A 22,013-nucleotide genomic window follows, 5' to 3' on the forward strand; every position below is an offset into this window, starting at 1 on the left:
ATCACTGAGCCTCTTTCTTTTTTTTTTTAATCAAAGAAACTGGTGACTGCTGAAACCTGAAACATTTTGGTCCAAAATTATATCTCTCTATGTATATCTATGGGAGACCAATGTCATTAATCAAATGCTGGCTACACACACCTGCCTGTTCTATCAGCAAACTTGATAGATTTTCATTGTGCTATTATGATTGAAAACCTGATTATATTAGGGAGGATGAAAAATGTATTTGCAGTCATCAGCCAACCACATTGTATGCGAGTTCCCTGTAATCTGGCAATTTGGAATGACACCTGAATGTGTGTAATTTAACCCTCCACATTCCTGCAGGTGACCGAGTGTAGTAGGATATCTCAGATGTCTGGAATGAAAATTAAAACCTCCTTGGTAAAAGCTATTTCAGTTATTTCATCTACCAGCGATTGAAACGAGAGCCTCTTTTTAGAATAACAGATAAACACATTAAATGTTTGTTTGCGCACGAGAAGATAATTCATAAAGACAATTTTATTTTGATGATAACACAGAAACCCATAGACATTATAAATAAAACAGCTGGTAAAAGAGCTAAATAAATAACAAGTACTTATCAGATATAAGAAACATATTGTAGCCTCTTAGCGGAATTGCTTTAGAACACATCTTGTGCTTTTATAGACAAACACACATCAATATCCTCATAAACAGTACTGTACCTGAATACATCAGACATAATGCATCTCTGCACCTCGCTGTATGCACCCGAACATACATTCGTACACCTGCAGAGCTGCGTCAGCAAGTCAACCGCTGTCTTTCAACATGTACTTACCCTGCTCAAAGTAAAATATGTACCATTATATATACGATATATATCACTTATGCAAAAACATTGGATTATTTTTGTAGAGCTACTACCTATCATATTTGCAGTGCACCGAATTAAACTCAAATAAATTTATAAAGTGAATTACAGGTATGGAATCTATTATCAGTAAACCCAATATTCAAGCGTTCTGAAACCAATTGCTGGTGTTTGATTATAATGTCATACACCGAGACATTATCACAAAGTGGTTCCTCCGACAATCACTATTATGAGCTCTGATAAAGAACCTAATGAGGGGGGCAGTGTAGGGATGTATAAGACATGCAATGCAGTATATTTGAGGCATGGTGCTCCAAATTACAGATACATCCCATATCTGGAAAACCCCACATTCTAAGCATTCTGGATAGATCCCAACCCTGTATACACAGCCACACTCATGTGTAGCCAAAAGTTTGGTAATGGTCATCAAATAAAATATGTAAAATTCACCTATATGATCCATTCTACTAGATTATAAAATATCTTATATTCATATCCTTGTAAATAAACTTTGAAAGGAACTGTATTTTAATTAAATCAGTGGTGAATGTAATATAGACTCAGGCCCAGGGACAGGCTCCCATATTTGGCTGCCTTGGGCTGAGTGACTCGGATACCTGCATTTTTTTTCCTTTAAAATGTTCCTAATAGGCTGCTGAATCGAGTCTTGCCCCCCAGGCTAAAATGTGTCAGCCCTCCCTGCTCAGGCCTAACAAAAAGTTAGACAAATCCAGAGTCATATCATTAAGTGCTTAATTATTAGGTCCACCGAGGACGGAATACATTTTTAATCAGCCGTTGCAAAGGTAATACTACACTTGAATGTGATAGTATTCTGAATGTAAAACAAAGGAATAACTGTTCACTCACACACACACACAAACAGAACAATAACAATTTAGTCAGTAGTATTACCCGATCATCTACTGCAGAGAGCACACACTTAATCTTTGAAGAAACTGCAGACATTATCAACATAACAGTGTTTTAGACACCAAAACAAAAATAGAGTTTACATACGTATTACGGGAGATGAGGGAAGAATTTGAGGCACTGCCAAATATACAGCAATCTTCTTTTTGTTCACATAGCTCCAACTTTTACAGTACTATAGTGTAAAACTGAACACATTAAATACAAACACTAATATATGTGTATATATATATATATATATATATATATATATATATATATATATATATATATATAGTAGTGGTAATGTAAGTGGATGGAATTTAATAGTTCTACAATGAAGGCCTTAGGAGAAATAGCGGTATGGCATACCCCCGTATACACCACCATTTGGGCCACTGCATATACATACACACACGAGTAACATAGAAAACAAATAGCATTGGGAAGAATAAAGGCCTGTATTTAGTTGTGTGATGTCTCAATTTGCCGTTATTTCTAAAACTGCAAATTTTATTTGTCTCTGCCTTGTAAAGAAAGGCACTTCCACAATTCATATTTGAACTTTCTTCTTTGGTAGGTATATGTCTAGTACCTGGTTCATGATTACCAGTGCAGGATAGAGAGGCAAGGCAAGGCAAATATACCACACAGGTCCCTTAATCTGTGCCTGAAACCAGTCTGAACACAAACCTAGGAGGACAGTAGATGTCGCCAGCAGGTATACCAAGAGACCACATGTGGCATGGTACAACTTTAGTCGTGATACTGCTGTTACTCGGGCCAGCCGTGGACAGAGCAATGCAAGGCCACACACTGCCTGACAACACGTGGTTACTGAAGTAAGTACACCTAGGATGCTGTGCCAAGAGGTTAGATGTGACTGCTCACTGCGGTTCTTGCTGCATATGATAAAAGCCAGACCTGCTCCTGCCAAAATAGGCACACACAGCTGCACAAGCCAATGCAGGCGGGTCTTCGACTTGCGGGAAAGGGGGCAGAGAGGGGAGGTTTCCGGGGACAACAGTAATACTGCTTCAGTCATACATAGGCAATACTGTAAAAGAAAAGATACACGTTTCAATAGATAACGGGGGAAAGGAAGAAACTGAACATGAATAGAAAAAGTGTGATGACAATCGACATTTAAATCTAAAGATGACCCAAAATGAAATATTTATTATTCCCATATCATTACAGACAGTGTTGTAAACCATTTAAAGACATGGATTAAAAGTTTGATGGGTGCAAGACAAAGGAGCCCTCCATGATCAAATTTTTATGTGAAATATATTTAGTCCTCATTATTATATTACACGTTTACATGTGGCAATACAGTTCAAGATGAAATATTGTTGTGCAACAGAGAAAAGGGTAACAACTAAAGGCAGGTTAGATTAAAATATGGAAGGAGCATATCAATCTCAAAATCAATGAGAGAATTAGAGAGAGAAATATTAGAAACAATATAATAAAGCAAATGTAACACTTACAGCAGCAGCCATGAACACAGGATGCCAGGAGAAGAGACCTGGAGGGAGTAATAACAGGAAGAAACATGAGGTGCAGTAATTCAGTGTTTTCTGGTAGACACCTACCCTGTTTGTCTCTTTCTGTCCTATTTAGGGTTTTTTCCTCTGTTCTAATGTCCAGTTTAGTGAGAAATCATGTTACATCATAACAGGGGCCCTTATTTGCCTTTTGTGATGCTTGGCTGACCAGGTTGGGGTGCCACCCCTCCTCTGGCTTTTCATAGAAGAGAGAGTGTGTGCTACATTACAGGTCTTCTCTGATGGGGCCATGCAGCATGAGGATATCACCACCAGAAAAGGATTCTGGCTGTATTCTCAGCTACTCACAGAAGTGAAATGGGCATCCCAACCTGGTCAGAACTAGTATACTTGCACTCAGTTAGTCAGTTCTCAGGAGCCTGAATGTCTTCCAATCAGATGACCATTTGACTGTAGACAAGCAATCATGTGATGTGGACAGCTCATATGAGGTGAGTGTTGATAGATCAGCCAGCATTTAAGTTGCAAAGTACCAACAGAGCAAACCCTGTTTTAGGGAGGTTAAGAAACACTTGTGTAACAGAGAAAATCAGGGTAGATAAATCAAGAGCATGGCTATGCAAATAAAAATCCAACAGCTGTGCCTGTCCGATTTCAGGATTCCTGTGAGGTATGGACAATGTTTCTGATTTCTATTCCCAAATTTATTTTTTTTTTTCATTTTTAGTGCTGTATCTCTATGAACCAATTTGGTCAGCATTTGTGTGTTCTATCCTTTAAAGCAGGGGTAGACAAAGCATGCTGGGACTTGTAGTTTCACAACACCTGGAGTGCCGCAGGTTGCCTACCCCTGCTTTAAAGCATAGAATGCTTAGGAAAGCAGTAATTCTCAATTTTGCATCTCAGTGCAATATAAAACAACATACCATATGAGTAGTTTTCTATTACATGCTATATTTTATCATTTGTGATTTTTGTCCTTCCTGTATCAGATCGCCATTGTACACTGACAATTTACCTTGGCAGAATGAGAACTGTAGTTAATTGTACATAATCAGTACACATGCGTATTGACTGACTTGAGATAAAACATTTCCTACTCATCCAATGGTAATTCTATACAATCTGACTATATAATTTTGATTAGGTTTAATTGTATGTTTTCACTTACTGAAAGATTTCTGTATAATAAATCAATGTGTGAATATGACTAAACTTAACGTATGCGAGAACCTTAGGGAACCCACACAATGATTTTTTTTCTTACAATTCGGACGTATTCAGTGAGATCAAGACACATGGACCTATGCCGCTGCTTGACCCGAGAGTCAAGTGTGAGGCCTATCATTCAATATGGCCAAATTGGAGAACATGCTGTTGGTCATCTCTTTGTCAAGAAATTAGATCACTTCTGGCTTAATTTGAGCATGTTAGTGCAATCAGAAGTTGACTACATAAATGGCCAATAATTGTCATTTTTTGACTGCATTCACCTCTATGCTTGATAATGAGCCTTGATAGGACTATTATATGCCATTGCCTCGTTTGGCCACCTGTACAAATGTAGCACACAAAACATTGTTCAGAAATTCGATTCTCAGCGTTTGAACATTTTGATTGCCCAGTACTTGAAAAGTTGTATTGCTATGTGTGGTTAGATTACATGATCATAAATAATCTCTTTTTTGCTCATTCTCATTATATAAAGTTTATCAAATTTAGATTGTTCCTCGTCTGTACAAATTGTTCAATGAAAATATGACTTGTGAAAATATCTTTCAATTGAAAGTCATAGAATGCTGTGTGTGTATAACTTTATATTGTGGATACTTTGTAGATTTCTTTTTGCTCTGTCATATCAAGATTGTAGGGCGGAATGCCAAGGACTTTGCCATGTTACAATTTAAGGGTTGCCCAATGACTTTACACAAGGCAATGGCGGTCGTAAGAAAACGTAAGTATCCACACTGCTGGATCAAATCTAATTGGATTTTCATGCTCTAAGACCCACAGACAATGTACAGAAGAGATACTTAAAATTGGTGAATCATTTAGTACAGGAAGGATTAAATAAATAAAAAAAAATTTTATGTTAAGTGGGGCTTATACTCTTAACAAATGTGAAGTGGAACGTAAGGGTAAGATTAAATTTTATGGACATGCTTCAAATATATTAATTTAACTTTTGGAGTAAAATATAATTGGTACTGTTTTGGAGAACATACTTTAATGTGGGCCCCACGTGGTACAATATTACCATTTGGATGCGCAATTAGATCTCTTCCTGCATTATACAGGCAAATTAGAGAGGTCAATAGAGGTCACTTACAGTCACTTTCGCACCTCGTTTACTGACTGTTAAGGGTACAATCAATTTTGATCTTACCATTATTAATCATGGGGCTAAAACACTGGGATCACAAACACTGCAATATCAAGCCATATATGTCAGCATAAAAATAGCTGTGACTCTATTGATACAACTTCCACTGACCTCAGCCCTTTTAATTTGAGGTTTCCCCTTAACAGCTGATACAAATGAGATCGGTTTTTAACTCAAACCTTATTTTCTACAGGGGTCACTGCACTATAAAGCTCCTCTGTCTCACAAAACACTTATTTTCTATTTACAATGCATGAATTGACATAATATTAAAGAATGTTCCATGTCTGAAAGATGAGTTGTTCCAAAGGTATTCTTTTGTCATTTTTCAGGATCCTTCAACCTCTGGCATCTCAGTTCCACAAGGCTCCATTTAAAGTGCAAATAACACAAGTATTACAGAGCATAACAGAAGTGCTTATGTCAAATACAACTGTTCCTTTGCTGTCAGCTGGCATCCTTAGAGATATGCTTAGGATAGTGGAGTTTCTATTTTTATTCGGGAGAGCGACTCAAATGTACTAGAGACATAGATATTTAATCTACCGTCCATACTTTATTGTTGATATTGTCCTTGTGGTAGGTATTACAGTTTTAGCTTAGCTCCTTTTTATCCTATGCTTGGCTCCACATTTAGAATGTGCTATTATAAGACTATTCAAATAACTGTGTTTACTATTATTATTCTAGGTGAATGTATATCGCACACACCACTTTTATGATCTTTTACCCAGTGTTAATAAAAGGGTGTAGGACATACATCAGATGGACAACATGACATTTCAGAAGTTCTGCATTATGTTTGTGGAGCAGCATCAGATCACATTATATGATCACAGCACCAGCATGAGGTGTTCATGCCACTAAAACAGTAGCTTATCTTCTGGCTAGATGGTTAAAGTAGTAACAAAATATGCTACATATCTGTATAAATGTACTGTGCCCACTCCGTGCCACCAAAATCTACAGTACGATTTTCCATAAGGTGGTAATTACTATTGACATGATGGCCCCATGCCGCTTGTGATTTATATGTATGATTTAGTTCACTATATCAGGTTTAACAGATTTATATTATTACATTTGTGTACATATTGTTCAATTAAAATACATTTCAATAGAAATGTATAGAATTGTGTTTGAGTGTGTATGGACACAATCCAAACCATCCCATAAAGTGGGCCTGGCCACCCTGTGGCTCTCCAGATGTTGCGAAACTACACGCCCCAGCATGCATGCCGGTAGATAGCCAGCTGAGCATGCTGGGACTTGTAGTTTCACAACACCTGGAGAGTCACAGGTTCGCCGGGCCTGCCATAAGTTATGAATTACAGGTTATACTGACTTTAGACCTTCTAAGACACGGACTCACTTATCCTTAAAGTGGAACAAAAACAAAAAATGAAATATGTACAGAAAGTCTCCAATATAAGATGAAGCAATGAATGCCTTGTTATAAATTACTAATATACACTGTCCTACATCACTTCAATCTTGACCTTTGCTGACATTATACTTCCATGACCAGACCAATTTTGGCATTTTTAGACTAATTAGCGTTCAGTGACAGACTACTATGAGGTTATACCAAACAAATTTATGAGTTTAGAAACTAGGACAATGTATTATGTCCTAAATAACCTAATAAGTATTAAATTATTATAATGCCATTTACAATTATCAGTTACTTTGGAGATATAGCGCTAACACAAACACTAACACAATCCTATATCTATATTTGAATTTAAATCCACAATGTTCAATACATATAACAGACCAGTATAAGTATTAAAATATTGAGTAAGGAAGAAAATTAGCTAGCCATACATAGAGAACATTTCATAGCCCTGCCCGACGACCGTTTCAATCAGTGTCTGTGACTTTCTTCAGGGGTCCCGATCATCCAGTTAATGAAACTACCTTTGCACCTCTCTAGGTAGATAAATCCAAACCTGACTAAACTTCAATGACTACATTAATTTCATCCTACGGATGCAATCATATTCGTTGGTCACTTTAATTCATTTACCCTTTAAGTGACCATTTAGTTCAAACCACATCCAACCTTCCAGGCATTAGCTGGCATAGCATTAAGACAGAGATGTATTGCTTACAAACAGTGACACGCTGCGAGATATCTGCTACCTTGAGTAAAGAAATATGTGAAAGACCTACATGGCGCTCATTTAACTTGTGAGCATGCATTCAATATATCTCAGTTACACAATTACCATTCAGAGCAAGAATAAGGATGCAGATACATATGGCAACTACAACAGTTTACACTTGTGTTTAAAAAGAAGCTGAATGCTTTAATATGGTCACAGTATTTGCTCAGTGATTACCCATATTTTTTACAGCAGGGGGTCCACTATTCTTGTATGGACAATATAATCTACTATATGCCTCCAACAATTGATGGGCAGAAATGGGATGTCGCAATGCCTATTTTCAAAGCAATGATGGGCAAGTTGCAGTGAACAGAAAGTGAATTGTGATGATCAACTATTACCCATTTCCTCTTTACAACACACTTACAGAATGTGTGCATAAAATATATATTTAATGTGATGATTTCCTGTTATTATATCATGTATGTCATCATAGGCTACTATATGATTCTATATACAGCCATGATGCCCTGTACTACTTTATAAACCATATGCAACCTATCAGATAGCTTAGACAGCCATTGGCGCTTCAGTTTATGTCACTATATAATGTTCACTGTCCTTTTATATTTATACTAAATTACCATTTCCATTTGTGTGTTTTGTTGAAAAATGTAAACGAAGTCAGACCAGAGTGAGCTGCCCATGACAATAGAAGCACATGCCCAGTGTATTCCCAGATGCTGGAAGATCTATAATTTATATCCTGGTACTGCTATCAGAATGGAACTCCAGTTTAGCAATTACTTATCATTGTCAACTTTACCTCCTTGTATGACATATTTTGAGGTGTGCAGACATTTCAGGCACAGTACATAGTAGTTCCCTTACTAACAAGAATATGTAAGTAATAAGGACTATTAAATAATAAGGATTGGTGTTGTATATTCCCTCTTCTTACAGTTAAAAAGGATTACCAGACAAACGCAACTACCTATCACAAGCATATGTAGTAACACAATAAATTTGATGGAAAATGTGGCTTACTGTTTGCATAAGGAGATACAATAATTATCTTTTTTTGAGCTGTTAACAAAACTATGCAACAGGATTTTAATTTATACATGCTTTATATGCTGAATGTTACTGCTATATTTAGCCATGTTTAATACTCACTGGTCCCAGGCCGAGCAAGTATCAGTAAGAAGATAGTGAACCCAAGGGCTAGTACATGTGCCAAGAACCCACTGAATCTTCGCAAACATCGGTAAAGCCAAAAATCTGGAACCCGTGGGGTTGGAACTTCAGGCATCACCTAAAAAACATTTGCACTTAATGAAACATGTACACAGATATTTAGATACAAAGTAAAACTGGCAATCATAGCACAGTGTCTGTATATCATTAATAAAATAGGACAGCATATACGTATAGGAACTAGAGATGGTCACTGACCCCCGTGTTTTGGTTTTGGATTCGGTTTTGGATCTGGATTACCGTCGTGTTTTGGTTTTGGTTTTGGTTTTGCAAAACCTCCATTGCGTGTTTTGGTTTTGGTTTTGGTTTTGTTTGGTTTTGTTTTGCTATTTTTTGGGAAAATCCATGTTTTTGGGCCTAAATTAACCCAATTTAGTGCTCCAACTGTTTTAGAGACAAGTAATCTAATTGTTGAGGTAATAAATCATCCCAAAAAACAGTTTAATTCTTCGTTGGTAGGCCTATTCTACACACAAAACAGATTGTCTTCCTCTCCATCTATGCATATTGGCAAGGCAGCCATCGTCTTTGAATGTATATTACACCCTACACTTATAGTTAAATATGTAAAGAAATGGAAAAAGCCAGTTTGGTTTCTGTCTCTCAAGGCCCCCCTCCACTTGTATAAAATACCAAAAAATTCAGCCATTATAGACTGTACAATATTAATTGACATGGAGAAAGCCAGTTTGGTTTCTGTCTCTCAAGGCCCCCCTCCACTTGTATAAAATACCCAAAAATTCAGCCATTATAGACTGTACAATATTAATTGACATGGAGAAAGCCAGTTTGGTTTCTGTCTCTCTAGGCCCCCCTCCACTTGTATAAAATACTAAAAAATTCAGCCATTATAGACTGTACAATATTAATTGACATGGAGAAAGCCAGTTTGGTTTCTGTCTCTCTAGGCCCCCCTCCACTTGTATAAAATACTAAAAAATTCAGCCATTATAGACTGTACAATATTAATTGACATGGAGAAAGCCAGTTTGGTTTCTGTCTCTCTAGGCCCCCCTCCACTTGTATAAAATACTAAAAAATTCAGCCATTATAGACTGTACAATATTAATTGACATGGAGAAAGCCAGTTTGGTTTCTGTCTCTCTAGGCCCCCCTCCACTTGTATAAAATACTAAAAAATTCAGCCATTATAGACTGTACAATATTATGAAAAATGGACAAAGCCAGTTTAGGGTCACTCTGTCTATGACACCCTACCCTTAAGGATAAATTGCCCTAACAGCAGCCTTTCAAGATGGTATGTGATATGGAAATGCCACAAGTCCCTTTCCTCTTTGGGGGTAGATTGCACCCTACACTTACATAGAAAGTTTTAAAAAGATGTTATCGGCATCATCTTCAGCTTCATCCTCACCCTCATCAGTGTTATCGTCATCATCACAGACTATCAATTCATCGCCGCTTGAATCCGCCATTAGAGAACAGTCAGTGCTTGCATGTCTTGGATGGTGAAGGCCTTCCTCGTGGAAGATGTAGTTCATTTTTATAAACATCATTTTCTCCACATTTTTGGGAAGTAACCTTCTACGGCGATCACTGACTAAGTTCCCTGCTGTGCTGAACACTCGTTCAGAGTACACACTGGAGGGTGGGCAGCTTAGGTATTGCAAAGCAAGTTTGTACATGGGTTTCCAAATAGCTTGCTTTTCTTCCCAGTAAGGAAAGGGACTGTCTGACATTTCCATATCAACTACCTCTTGAAAGTAATCCTCCACCATCCTTTGCATGTTTATACTCATATTGGATGGACTTATGGGCAAAGTGACACTTTTTTTTGAAAAATCCTTCAAACCAGCCCAGATGTTAAATTGTTCTCGTCTGCCCCCTGTGTCTTCCCTGCTTCTTTTTTGGAAATTTAATTTTTTACGAGCAACAGCTTGAGAAAGTGAAGGAGGACACGTCGTCAAGCCGAGGCCCAGTTCAGCGGCCAACTTGCTGAGCAATAGCTCCTTGCAAAAGTTCACATCTCGCTCATTTACAAGTAAAGACTCAATGTAGGTTTTAAACCTTGGATCAAGCACAGTGGCCAAAACGTACTGATCCGAGTTCAAGATCTTAATAACTCGAGGATCATTGTGAAGCGAATTAAGTACTTGATCGACAAGGCCAACATACTTTGCTGAATTGCTTGCTTTCAGCTCCTCCTTCATTTTCTCAAGCTGCTTTTCCAATAGTCTAATTAAAGGAATGACTTGGCTCAAACTAGCAGAGTCTGCACTGACCTCACATGTCACAACTTCAAATGGTTTCAGCACCTTGCACAGCACTGAAAGGATTCCCCACTGTGCAAGAGTGAAATACATCCCCCCTCCTTTCCCAATGTCATGACTTGTGCAATATGCTTGGATGGCTTTGCGCTGTTCCTCCATCCTCTGAAGCATGTACAGGGTGGAATTCCACCGAGTTACCACCTCTTGCTTAAGTTGGTGGCAGGGCAAGTTAAACTGCTCTTGGAGCTGCTGTAATCTCCTACATGCTGTGGCTGAATGCCTGAAATGGCCTGAAATTTTACGGGCCACCGAAAGCATCTCCTGCACCTCACGGTTGTTTCGTAGGAAGCTCTGCACCACCAAGTTGATGGTGTGAGCAAAACAGGGAATATGTTGGAAATCACCCAGCTGTAATGCTCGCACTATATTGTTGGCGTTATCTGAAATGACATACCCTGGGGAGAGTCCGAGTGGTATAAGCCATGCATCAATCACATCTCTCAGTTTGCGTAACAAATTGTCAGCCGTATGCCTGTTAGTGAAGCCGGTGATACAAAGAGTGGCCTGCCTGTGACAAATGTTACGTAGTGGTGTACATGCTGCTGCTGTTCCTGCTGGTGAAGGTGAATGACCAACCCAGTGGGCTGTCACAGTCATATAGTCTTTGGTTTGGCCACTTCCACTTGTCCACATATCTGTGGTTAAGTGAACAGTGGGCAGAATGGCATTTTTCAGCGCAATCTCTACATTTTTACACACTTTTTGGTATAGTTGTGGAATAGCTTTACGGGAGAAATGGTGTCGCGATGGAATTCTGTAACGCGGACACAAAACCTCAATTAACTGTGAAAAACCAGCTGCGTTTATGGTGGAGATTGGACGCAGATCTAACACTAACATTGCAGCCATGGCGTCTGTGATTCGCTTGGCGACTGGGTGACTGCTGTCATATTTGCTTCCCCTCGCAAAGGATTGTTTCACAGTTAATTGCTGAAATGTAGGACTGCTCATTTTATTCACCTGCCTCTGGGATGACGATTCACCCCCAGCAGCAGCAACAGCAGCAGCAGGACTAACGCTTTCTTCAGAGGAATCAATAATAGTGCCGGAGTCATCCAGCCTTAAGTGGGATGCCGGGCTAACTCCGAGCGCTACTGAGGATATTGATGAGGATGGTGTGGTGGGTGTATTTTGTGGCCGTCGGTATGTCGGTGAGCGGAGGGTCTTAGCTGATGAGGGAGTGCTTGTATTCTTTTGGGAAGAACTTTCAGCTTTTCCCAACACTTTGCCATGAACTCTCGTTAAATGGCGTAACATAGACGAGGTTCCAAGATGGTTAAGGTCCCTCCCTCGACTGACTGTGGCTTCACATACACTACAAATGGCTATACAATTGTTGTCTGGATTTGGGTAGAAATAATTCCACACATAAGAAGTGGATTTTTTTGTTTTATGCCCAGGCATGACAATGGCCTTTTTCTTGTCACGTGCCAGAACTGCTGCCACTGGTGCAGGACTTACACAAACAACCTCATCCTCATCAACATCCTCATTAGCGCCCTCGTCGCCTACACAAATCTCCCCCTCATCCTCTTCTAATTCCAAAGTGGCATCCTCAATTTGGGTATCACCGGCTACACTCGGGCTATTAAGGCACACATCAGCAGAATGCTCACGATTAGACATCCCACTGTTGGATGGACTCTCCACAGGGATTGTTGTCATTTGTGAATCAGAGCAAATATTCTCCTGTAATGCCTCACTGGTATCTTGCAGCTCAGCTTTGACGCGTAACAGTAGTTGTGCACCAATTGTAGGCTGGGTAACTTTTTGGGATCTGCCACTAATAGCCAAAGGTGAAGGCCTCATTCTCTCTTTGCCACTGCGTGTGTAGAATGGCATGCTTGCAATTTTTTTTTTATCGTCACTTAACTTTTGCTCAGTTACACTTCGTTTTCGCTTCAATACAGTAAATTTTTTTTTGGTTTTTGTTTTTTGCACTAATTTGAAAACACTCTGTTGTTTGACATCGCCTTGGCCAGATGACGTACTGGGAACACTAACATCAGGACTGGTGACAGAACCTGGTTGCTCATTTAGATCATATGTGGACTGCTTTGAATCCATTGCGTAGATACTGCTGACAGATATGACTTTTGACAGCCAGAAATATTAATGCACAATTAGGGAGGACACCCCAAAAACACTGAGGAGTGCTAAAATTTATTGAGTAGATACTGCTGACAGATATGACTTTTGACAGCCAGAAATATTAATGCACAATTAGAGAGGACACCCCAAAAACACTGAGGAGTGCTAACATTTATTGAGTAGATACTGCTGACAGATATGACTTTTGACAGCCAGAAATATTAATGCACAATTAGAGAGGACACCCCAAAAACACTGAGGAGTGCTAACATTTATTGAGTAGATACTGCTGACAGATATGACTTTTGACAGCCAGAAATATTAATGCACAATTAGGGAGGACACCCCAAAAACACAGAGGAGTGCTAAAATTTATTGAGTAGATACTGCTGACAGATATGACTTTTGACAGCCAGAAATATTAATGCACAATTAGAGAGGACACCCCAAAAACACTGAGGAGTGCTAAAATTTATTGAGTAGATACTGCTGACAGATATGACTTTTGACAGCCAGAAATATTAATGCACAATTAGAGAGGACACCCCAAAAACACTGAGGAGTGCTAACATTTATTGAGTAGATACTGCTGACAGATATGACTTTTGACAGCCAGAAATATTAATGCACAATTAGGGAGGACACCCCAAAAACACAGAGGAGTGCTAAAATTTATTGAGTAGATACTGCTGACAGATATGACTTTTGACAGCCAGAAATATTAATGCACAATTAGAGAGGACACCCCAAAAACACTGAGGAGTGCTAACATTTATTGAGTAGATACTGCTGACAGATATGACTTTTGACAGCCAGAAATATTAATGCACAATTAGAGAGGACACCCCAAAAACACTGAGGAGTGCTTAAAATTATTGAGTAGATACTGCTGACAGATATGACTTTTGACAGCCAGAAATATTAATGCACAATTAGAGAGGACACCCCAAAAACACTGAGGAGTGCTAACATTTATTGAGTAGATACTGCTGACAGATATGACTTTTGACAGCCAGAAATATTAATGCACAATTATGGGGGACAACCCAAAAGCGCTGGGGAGTGCCAAATATGAAGAAAAAATAATAAACCTCTATCCTCCTCTCTGCACTAGCGATTTTGGTTAGAGCAATTGCAAGAACAATATTGTATTCTTTCTCTGTCCCTGCTCTAATTAGCCTATGACTACACCCTGCTCTCTCCCTCTGTCAAATGGCGATGGATTGCTGTGGAGGCGTGTATTTATAAAGTTGAAGTATCGCGAGAACCGAGTCCCGAGATCCGACGACGTCACAATGACGTTCGGCCTCGATTTGGATTCGGAATTGGCGGGAGAGTACCGAGCTGCTCAGCTCGGTACTCGGATACCCAAAGTTCGGGTGGGTTCGGTTCTCGGAGAACCGGACCCGCCCATCTCTAATAGGAACCCATAAATCAGTGGCAGTGAAGGGACTTTATGGCAATGTTAAACTAATAAAGAGCATCAAAAACAAATGTCAGTGATGAGATTTGGGCATATTTTTAATTTATAGGGAAATTCTCAAGCATTATCTTTGACTTTATTTTAATGGCTTGAACAAGCTCTGCTGCATCTCCTGCAGAGTTGTTTAAATGTATTGTTCTGGGAAATGACGCCTACTGTACAGTCTACATTTGATACAACTATATCCAGAGAGAAGTTTTGTTGCACATTCCAATGCAACAGAAATAAACAACTCAGCCTGATTATATAAGGGAAAACTAGAAAGAAAAACATTTAGTAAACATTTCAGTTGCAGAGGACATGGTATACCAGGACAAGATAATTAAACAATTGTTCCCTTTCACCAATCCATCCACATGGTAACAGACACCAATGCACTAAACCAAAGCATGGTAACCCCTGGAGAAAATGTTCTACTGTAGCAAGCTTGGAGCCTAGATGGTTCTGCTAGATCTAGTTTACAAGAGCCCAACTTGATGCAGTATGTGATACTTTTGGAAATTGCAGTCTTAAAATTTGAAACCTTCCTTTTCCCTTCACTGCAAAGTAGCAGTACTTTTGATTTCCCGATACTCTGAACTAGAGATGTTCACTGACCCCCGTGTTCTGGTTTTGGATCTGGATTAAGTTCGTGCTTTGGCAAAAGCGCCCATGCGTGTTTTGGATCCCTATTTTTTTACTAAAATGCCTCTTTTTTTTTTTTTTTTTTGCTAAAATCACATAATTGTGCTCTTTTTCCCCCATACATTATTATTAACCTCATTAACACTAATTTCAAGTCATTTGCCATCAATTTTGACCACCTCACAGGTCACAATATTATTTACATACACTTTGAAACAAAGACTGCAGCAACCTGGCTGGATGCTAATCGACAAAGCAATGACACAAACAAACGGAAGTTCATAGCACATCTAGGAAACATTGCCAAACAGCAGTGGCAGAAAAGAAAAGTGGTGCAAGATGAAATTGTACTTGGGCTCTCCCACCCACCCTTATGTAAGATATTGAAAAGGTATTGACCCTTAGTTTTTGTAAGATTGTCAGCTGTATGCCTCTTAGTGAAGCAGATGATACACAGAGTAGCCTGCCTCTGAAAAATGTGACGTACTTGGATACATGCTGCTGCTGTTCCAGCTGGTGAAAGTGAATCACTAACCCAGTGGGCTGTCACAGTCATATAATTTTTAGTTTGCCCAGATCCGCTTGTCCACATATCTGTGGTTAAGTATACAGTGGGCAGAATGGCATTTTGTAGCCCAATAATAACATTTTTACCCACCTTCTGGTAAAGGTGAGGAAGAGCTTTTCTAGTAAAATGGTGCCGTGATGGAATTTGGTAACGGGGACACAAGACCTCAAGTAACTGTCTAAAACCAGCTGCATTAATAGTGGATATTGGACGCAGATCTAATACTAACATAGTTGCCATGGCGTCTGTAATCCGCTTTGCGACTGGGTGACAGCTTTTATACTTGCTTCCTCTTGCAAAGGATTGATTAACAGGCAATTGTTGTAAACTACTAGTAGTCTTCTTCTTGGTCTGCTTCTGGGATGGAGATTAACCCCCAGCAGTGGGACTAACGCTCAAGAATTCTTCTGAGGAATCCAGGATAGTGGAGGAGTCCTCTACCCTTAGCAACTTGTATGCAAAACTAACTCCGATCACACTATCAGAAAGGTCAGGCTTACACATAGCTAAGCCACGTAAAAGTTTAAAATAGCCAACTACCCGAATAAATCATCTGGTCTTACCAACAATAAAGCAGACATTATCTCCTTAATTATATTTGGACTGAAAACTTGATCAAGGCCAGACTGTGGTAAGTACTCTATCTCCAGTGGAAGCTTCATGACAAGAATGCTCTAAAAACCCCACACCAATTCTGGAACACTTCACAATTCTTGCTGACGTTTTGCATGCTTCCAAAAGAGTTTTGATAATGCATTGAGTTAAGTCTCTTCTTTCCATCCTTGCTCTTTCAATCCCTAGGATGTAATGCTTAAGAGTTGGTCCCGACATTCAAAAAAGTTGAGCAAACCATGGTCTCTACTGCCAGTCTGGTAAAATGCCAATCTTCCCAATTTTCTAAAAACTTTCCGATGACCCAGAAATGCAAGTGCGAGAGCAATAAGCAATCCTCTCACATTCCCTGATGAAGCCCGCCCAGTGCGGGGGAAACGCGTCGGATTATTCTACACATTACTACTGTGACCAGCCCAACTTTCGGCAATTATTGGTCCCACACTAGAACTGAGATCGGAGTTCCTTGTCCGCTAATACCACACTGAGCATTTTCGTGGATTTGCAGCACTGCAATACACTGTCCGAGTGTACATCCACAATAAACAGCTAGGACGCCAGCGATGCTCTGCGTATGCACGCACTGAAGGAATCCAATCTACCAGCACTTCACTGTTCATATACATACCGGAGAGGACTTCTCTGTATCAACAGGAAACATCAGGAGCTGATTGCTTCAGCGCAAAAGTAAGTCCACAGTCGTCTCACATCTGTGAATCCAGCCGATTGAGCTGGTTGCCGAAACGGATATTATTTACATATTGTGAGAATACGAACTGCTTACTACATTTGCATTTATTATAGGATTTATCTGCACCTAGGGGAGGATTTCCTTCCAGAGGAGGATTGCAAATCCTCCAGAACTATCCGGCTGTTTACACCGGTCATTGACATTATTGACACTCATGCTATTCATTGCTATGGCGCTTATTGTGACTCCGTTCATTATGTGATCATATGTATTTTCCCTGATTGTCATTTACTGTATGGGTCTGGCTAGACCACGTTTTCCTGTTGTGTACCATTAAACACATTATACATTTCAATGTTCTAGCGCCGAGGTACTTTCTACAAAATCCTCTTACTTTGTCTGGATGTCATCAATTCTCTCATAGGCAAATTCTACAGGTCTTGAACATGTAGCGATAATGCTGAAACACTTTACTCTGCTCAATGCAGAACCACCAAGGTCATTAATAAAAGGACCCTATTCCAGGTTCCCCCTTGTTGTATGATGTATGTTACGATGGAGTTTTCTGAGAAAACTAACAGGTTTTCCTTTCAACTGGTTGTGAATGGCTACTGCTTCTAGTTGTCTCCAAATGGGCAAAATATTTCCCAGAAATATTTTTGGTCTGCATGAGAAGAAACTTTGACTTCTGTGGTTTCTGAGGTATAAATGCTTACTTGTAGTTGATGAAGCCTGTCTCTGTCTGCCTTGACCAGGACATCTTTGAGATAAGTAAAGATATATATTCCCTTAAGTCTCAGTTGTGCCACCAATACTATGAAAACCTTGGTGAATGTTCTTCGTAAAACTGCTAGACCAAAGGGCAGGGTCTTTTATTCACCACTCTTTCCTAGAAGAGCAATGCTGAGAAATCTCTGATGGTGAACATAAAACATGAGTCTGATCGGTAACAATTTTCTTCACCATCCTATCTTTGTGGCTTACTTGGTGAGCAATTATTTTAAACAACTTGAAAGTAATTATTGATCTTTATCTGTTAATGTTTCTCAGGTCCAGAATGACCTGAAAATCTCCCTAAGTCTGCGATCAAATTTAGAGGAGAATAGACACCAAAGCCTCAGATTTTTGGAGGAACCTCTTGAATAGCATTTTTGGGTTCTAGTTGGTGCAGAATCCTGGAAAAGGCTTTACTGTCTTGTCTAGTTCTTGAAAGTCTGAAAGAAACAAAATAGTCGAGAGTGGGTGATAACTTGAATTACAGACAACAGCTCTAATTGAGGACCGTAAAATAACTTTGTCTAAAGTGATTTCGGTCCAAACAGACCCAAATTTTGAATTGTTTATTCTTGAAACTTCAACATTTCAATTTTGCCTTCATTTCCAGGACAATTGTCCAGAGTAAGCTATTCTAGTTCTGCAGTTTTTCCCAGCTGAACATTGAACCTTAACAATTTCTACTCTATCTTCTCTTCCGAGGCAAGATTTAATTTTTATCAGTAAAGGCCTTTGAAATAATTATATGCATTTTTCAGAACATCTTTGAAGAACTGTCTGAATGCCATTGCTTAACAAATAAACATCATATGTAGAATTGACTGTCAGTTTAATCGACTCTATACATGCCTCATCCACTATGTTATAGGCTTTTTTAACAATGGGCATTGATTCAATTATCTCTTCTCTGACTTTTGACATTAATGCTGCTGCAGTGTCACAAAATGAAAACCGTGTAGCCCTGGTCAAGTGTTGACTTGCTTAGCCGGCGTACACAAAAGCATTTAAATTCTGTTTATACTCCATGGAATACATAAGAGTGACTCATTCACAGACCAGAAAACTTATTGCAGCTAATGGCTCCATCAGAGATTTGTGGAGAAACCTACTGGGCTAAATCACCATATTTTAATAGATATACCCTTACAGCTCTTTTGTGAGAAAAACATCAGGTTTAGCGCATTGATACAGAATGGTGTTTTTCATTCTCTTGTGCATTAGTAAAACCATATTATTGCTGAGGATTTATTTGAACATCCTGTCTTCTTCAACAGCAATATGTTCCTTTTTATCTCCCGCATGGCTTGCAACAAGGATTCGCCTATTTCCACATCAAAGGAGGAAGAAAAGAAGGCTGTCATTATTCTTCTACGGATCGTTCAGATAAATCTATGGCAATAGCATCTAGATCCAGTGACATAGGTTTTCTGAACAGAGAAGTGGGTGATGGTAGATTGCATATAGGTGCGGGTCTGACAATTGAGCCAGGACCAATCTCAATACAAACTCTGTAACTGTGGTAGCAGCTACATCTATGGATTCATCAAAATATGTCTTTATCCAACAATCCAATAAGAGGAGAAAGTGTATCCATCATAGTTTATTGTGCTTTAGCAGCCATGGGACTACTGGAAACTCACTTGACACAAGTTGGATTTAATTTATGCAAACAACCAGAAATGGAGTGCACGAGAAGTGGGACTTACATTATAAAAACAAGTAGACATTGGTCCTCTGCACTCACTGTGTACAGACTGGGGTTGTCCACATTGTATAAACAAAGAAACAGAGACACATGCGTGGGTTGCTTAGCGTAACATAGATTGCAATATATGGAACATTCCATGTTTTTAATATAGAAAAGCAGTTAGTACAGCATTAATTGTGTTAGGTGACTGCAGAGTGTGTTTAATCTATACATTGTTTTATAAAAATATCTATGAAATGTAGATTGGGACTCACAGAAAATGTTGTTGAATGATTTCTGTGTGCGGTTACTGCTCAACCACACTTATTATACCTTATATACTATATATACTCTTATCAACCAGATACCCACTTGTTGCAAGCATTTAGAGATTTTCAATTGCTAGTGTACAGTCAGTCACAAAGAATTTCATTGGCAGTTAAGTAACATATTGTTAGCAAGCCAGTTTAGTCACTATTTGTCTCAGAAGCATTTTGTCGGTATTGAGATGTCCTATTAGTCACAATAGCTGGTAATCCACAAACTGACTATTTTTATCTATACGTCTCCTCCCTATTCTAATATTTGCTAGTTCAATGTTTGGGTTGCTCTACAGGGGGCTATGGCATCTGTATTTCAAGTTATTAGAGGACTATATATATTTAGCATGGAATTCTGGAACTTGTAGTTTGAAGAGTTTTGGAATGCCAAGTTTGCCACCATCTGCTCAATTGGTTTTGTCCCTCGTCTTCCCCTTGTTCGTTAATTGCCATCGCTCATTCCAAGCACTTACAAATGGCGACATTGATTTCCACGAAAAGTCGATTTCTGACAAGCAAGATCTTTTCAAGTACGCCAACACTTTTCATTGGTAATGTTGGTATTCACCTTATATAAACCAGCAAATAAACAAACTTTATAATTGTATAACATTATCATTGAACAAATATATTTGCTTCATGTCTAATATTAAAATAAGGCACATTATATAGAAAACAAACTGCATCCAATAAATACCAAATAAACTATATTAATCGATCTAATGTCCTACACGTAGAACATTTCCTACAAAATATGAAAAAATAACAAACATGTAAGGCTTAAAACGCTTTCACCTTTACAAGCGTCATTAAGGGTGAACAGTGTATAAAGTCTTAAATGGTACTCTTTTTAAATAGTATCATTAAATATTTAACTGGTATAAACTTAATTTAAAGGTCAGTAAATGTTCTCTTTATACACACTACTTATAATAAGTAAATATTTTAACTAAAGGTAGACAATAACATGTGGAGGTGCTGTCACGGTAGGAGACAATGGAGGGAACAGCCTTGTCATGTGATCATGGTGACTTCTTATAGCCACCAACGTGACACAATACATACTACCATTTACAATACTGGATATAGAGGCCCACACGCCACATAAACTCTATTTATCTATACCGTGAATAATGCCGGAGCCGGTGTTACCGGAGAAGCGCCGGATACCAGTGTCTGTCAAGCACTTCCTCCTTCTTCCAATAGTTCCTGGTTGTCTTATCTGATAAAAATCTACCGGCGACTACAGCGGCACCCAGCGCCCCTCCCAGGTATGGCACATACGTTATAAAGCAAAAAAATAGTGGTATAGTAACATTTTCCTCTCTGCTTCAGCTGCTATGGAACTACAGATCCCAGCCAAACCAGCCGGCTTCTTGTAGGTCCACAGCAGCCCCTGAGCCTAATATAGATGTTTGCCACCTGAGTGTGAAACAGTAGTTGTAGTAACATAGCGACATATTCTCTCGGTTTCTCCCCGACACAATCATCATAAAACTATGATCATTTGGTCGTTTTCCATGGTACACCTTCAGTATGCTATTTTCATATTTATACGAGTTAAGGGATAATGTGCTGGAATAACATTTATGTAGTAATGGTTCCTTTAAAGAGAGACTAAACACTTATATTTTGCTCAGAATAGTTAGAATTGATTTAAAGAAATTTCAGCTACACTTCAGGAATATGCAGTATGCCAGGGGTCAGCCCAGGGGACAGGGTCCGATTCAGCAGCCTATTAGGAATATCTTAAAGGAAAAGAATGCAGGTGGCCCAGTGACCCAGCCCAAAGTAGCCCACTATGGGACCGGCCCATGGGACAGATGCCCCCCAGCCCAGCCTGCCCCT

General features: G+C 39.1%; 1 protein-coding gene across 1 annotated transcript; it reads right to left on the minus strand.

Moving 5' to 3' along the window:
- Positions 1-489: 489 nt before the first annotated feature.
- Positions 490-21,374, minus strand: CYB561D1 (cytochrome b561 family member D1). Its single transcript, XM_075195966.1, has 4 exons — positions 21,291-21,374; positions 8,944-9,082; positions 3,256-3,293; positions 490-2,819 (listed from the first exon to the last, which is right to left on the minus strand). The coding sequence occupies exons 2-4, from the start codon at positions 9,077-9,079 to the stop codon at positions 2,316-2,318; spliced, it is 678 nt and encodes a 225-aa protein (XP_075052067.1). The 5' UTR covers positions 9,080-9,082; positions 21,291-21,374; the 3' UTR covers positions 490-2,315.
- Between the last annotated feature and the right edge of the window lie 639 nt (positions 21,375-22,013).

This window comes from Mixophyes fleayi, chromosome 2 (assembly GCF_038048845.1).
Source record: "Mixophyes fleayi isolate aMixFle1 chromosome 2, aMixFle1.hap1, whole genome shotgun sequence".
In the NCBI taxonomy this organism is placed as follows: Eukaryota; Metazoa; Chordata; class Amphibia; order Anura; family Limnodynastidae; genus Mixophyes; species Mixophyes fleayi.

What these genes read in the sequence shown, in the direction of transcription:
- CYB561D1 (XM_075195966.1), bottom strand. Translation starts at nt 9,079, where the DNA reads ATGCCTGAAGTTCCAACCCCACGGGTTCCAGATTTTTGGCTTTACCGA. An exon ending in ACTTGCTCGGCCTGGGACCA is followed by an intron (nt 3,294 to 8,943) that starts GTGAGTATTAAA and finishes TACTCCCTCCAG; the next exon opens with GTCTCTTCTCCTGGCATCCT. An exon ending in CTGTGTTCATGGCTGCTGCT is followed by an intron (nt 2,820 to 3,255) that starts GTAAGTGTTACA and finishes TTTCTTTTACAG; the next exon opens with TATTGCCTATGTATGACTGA.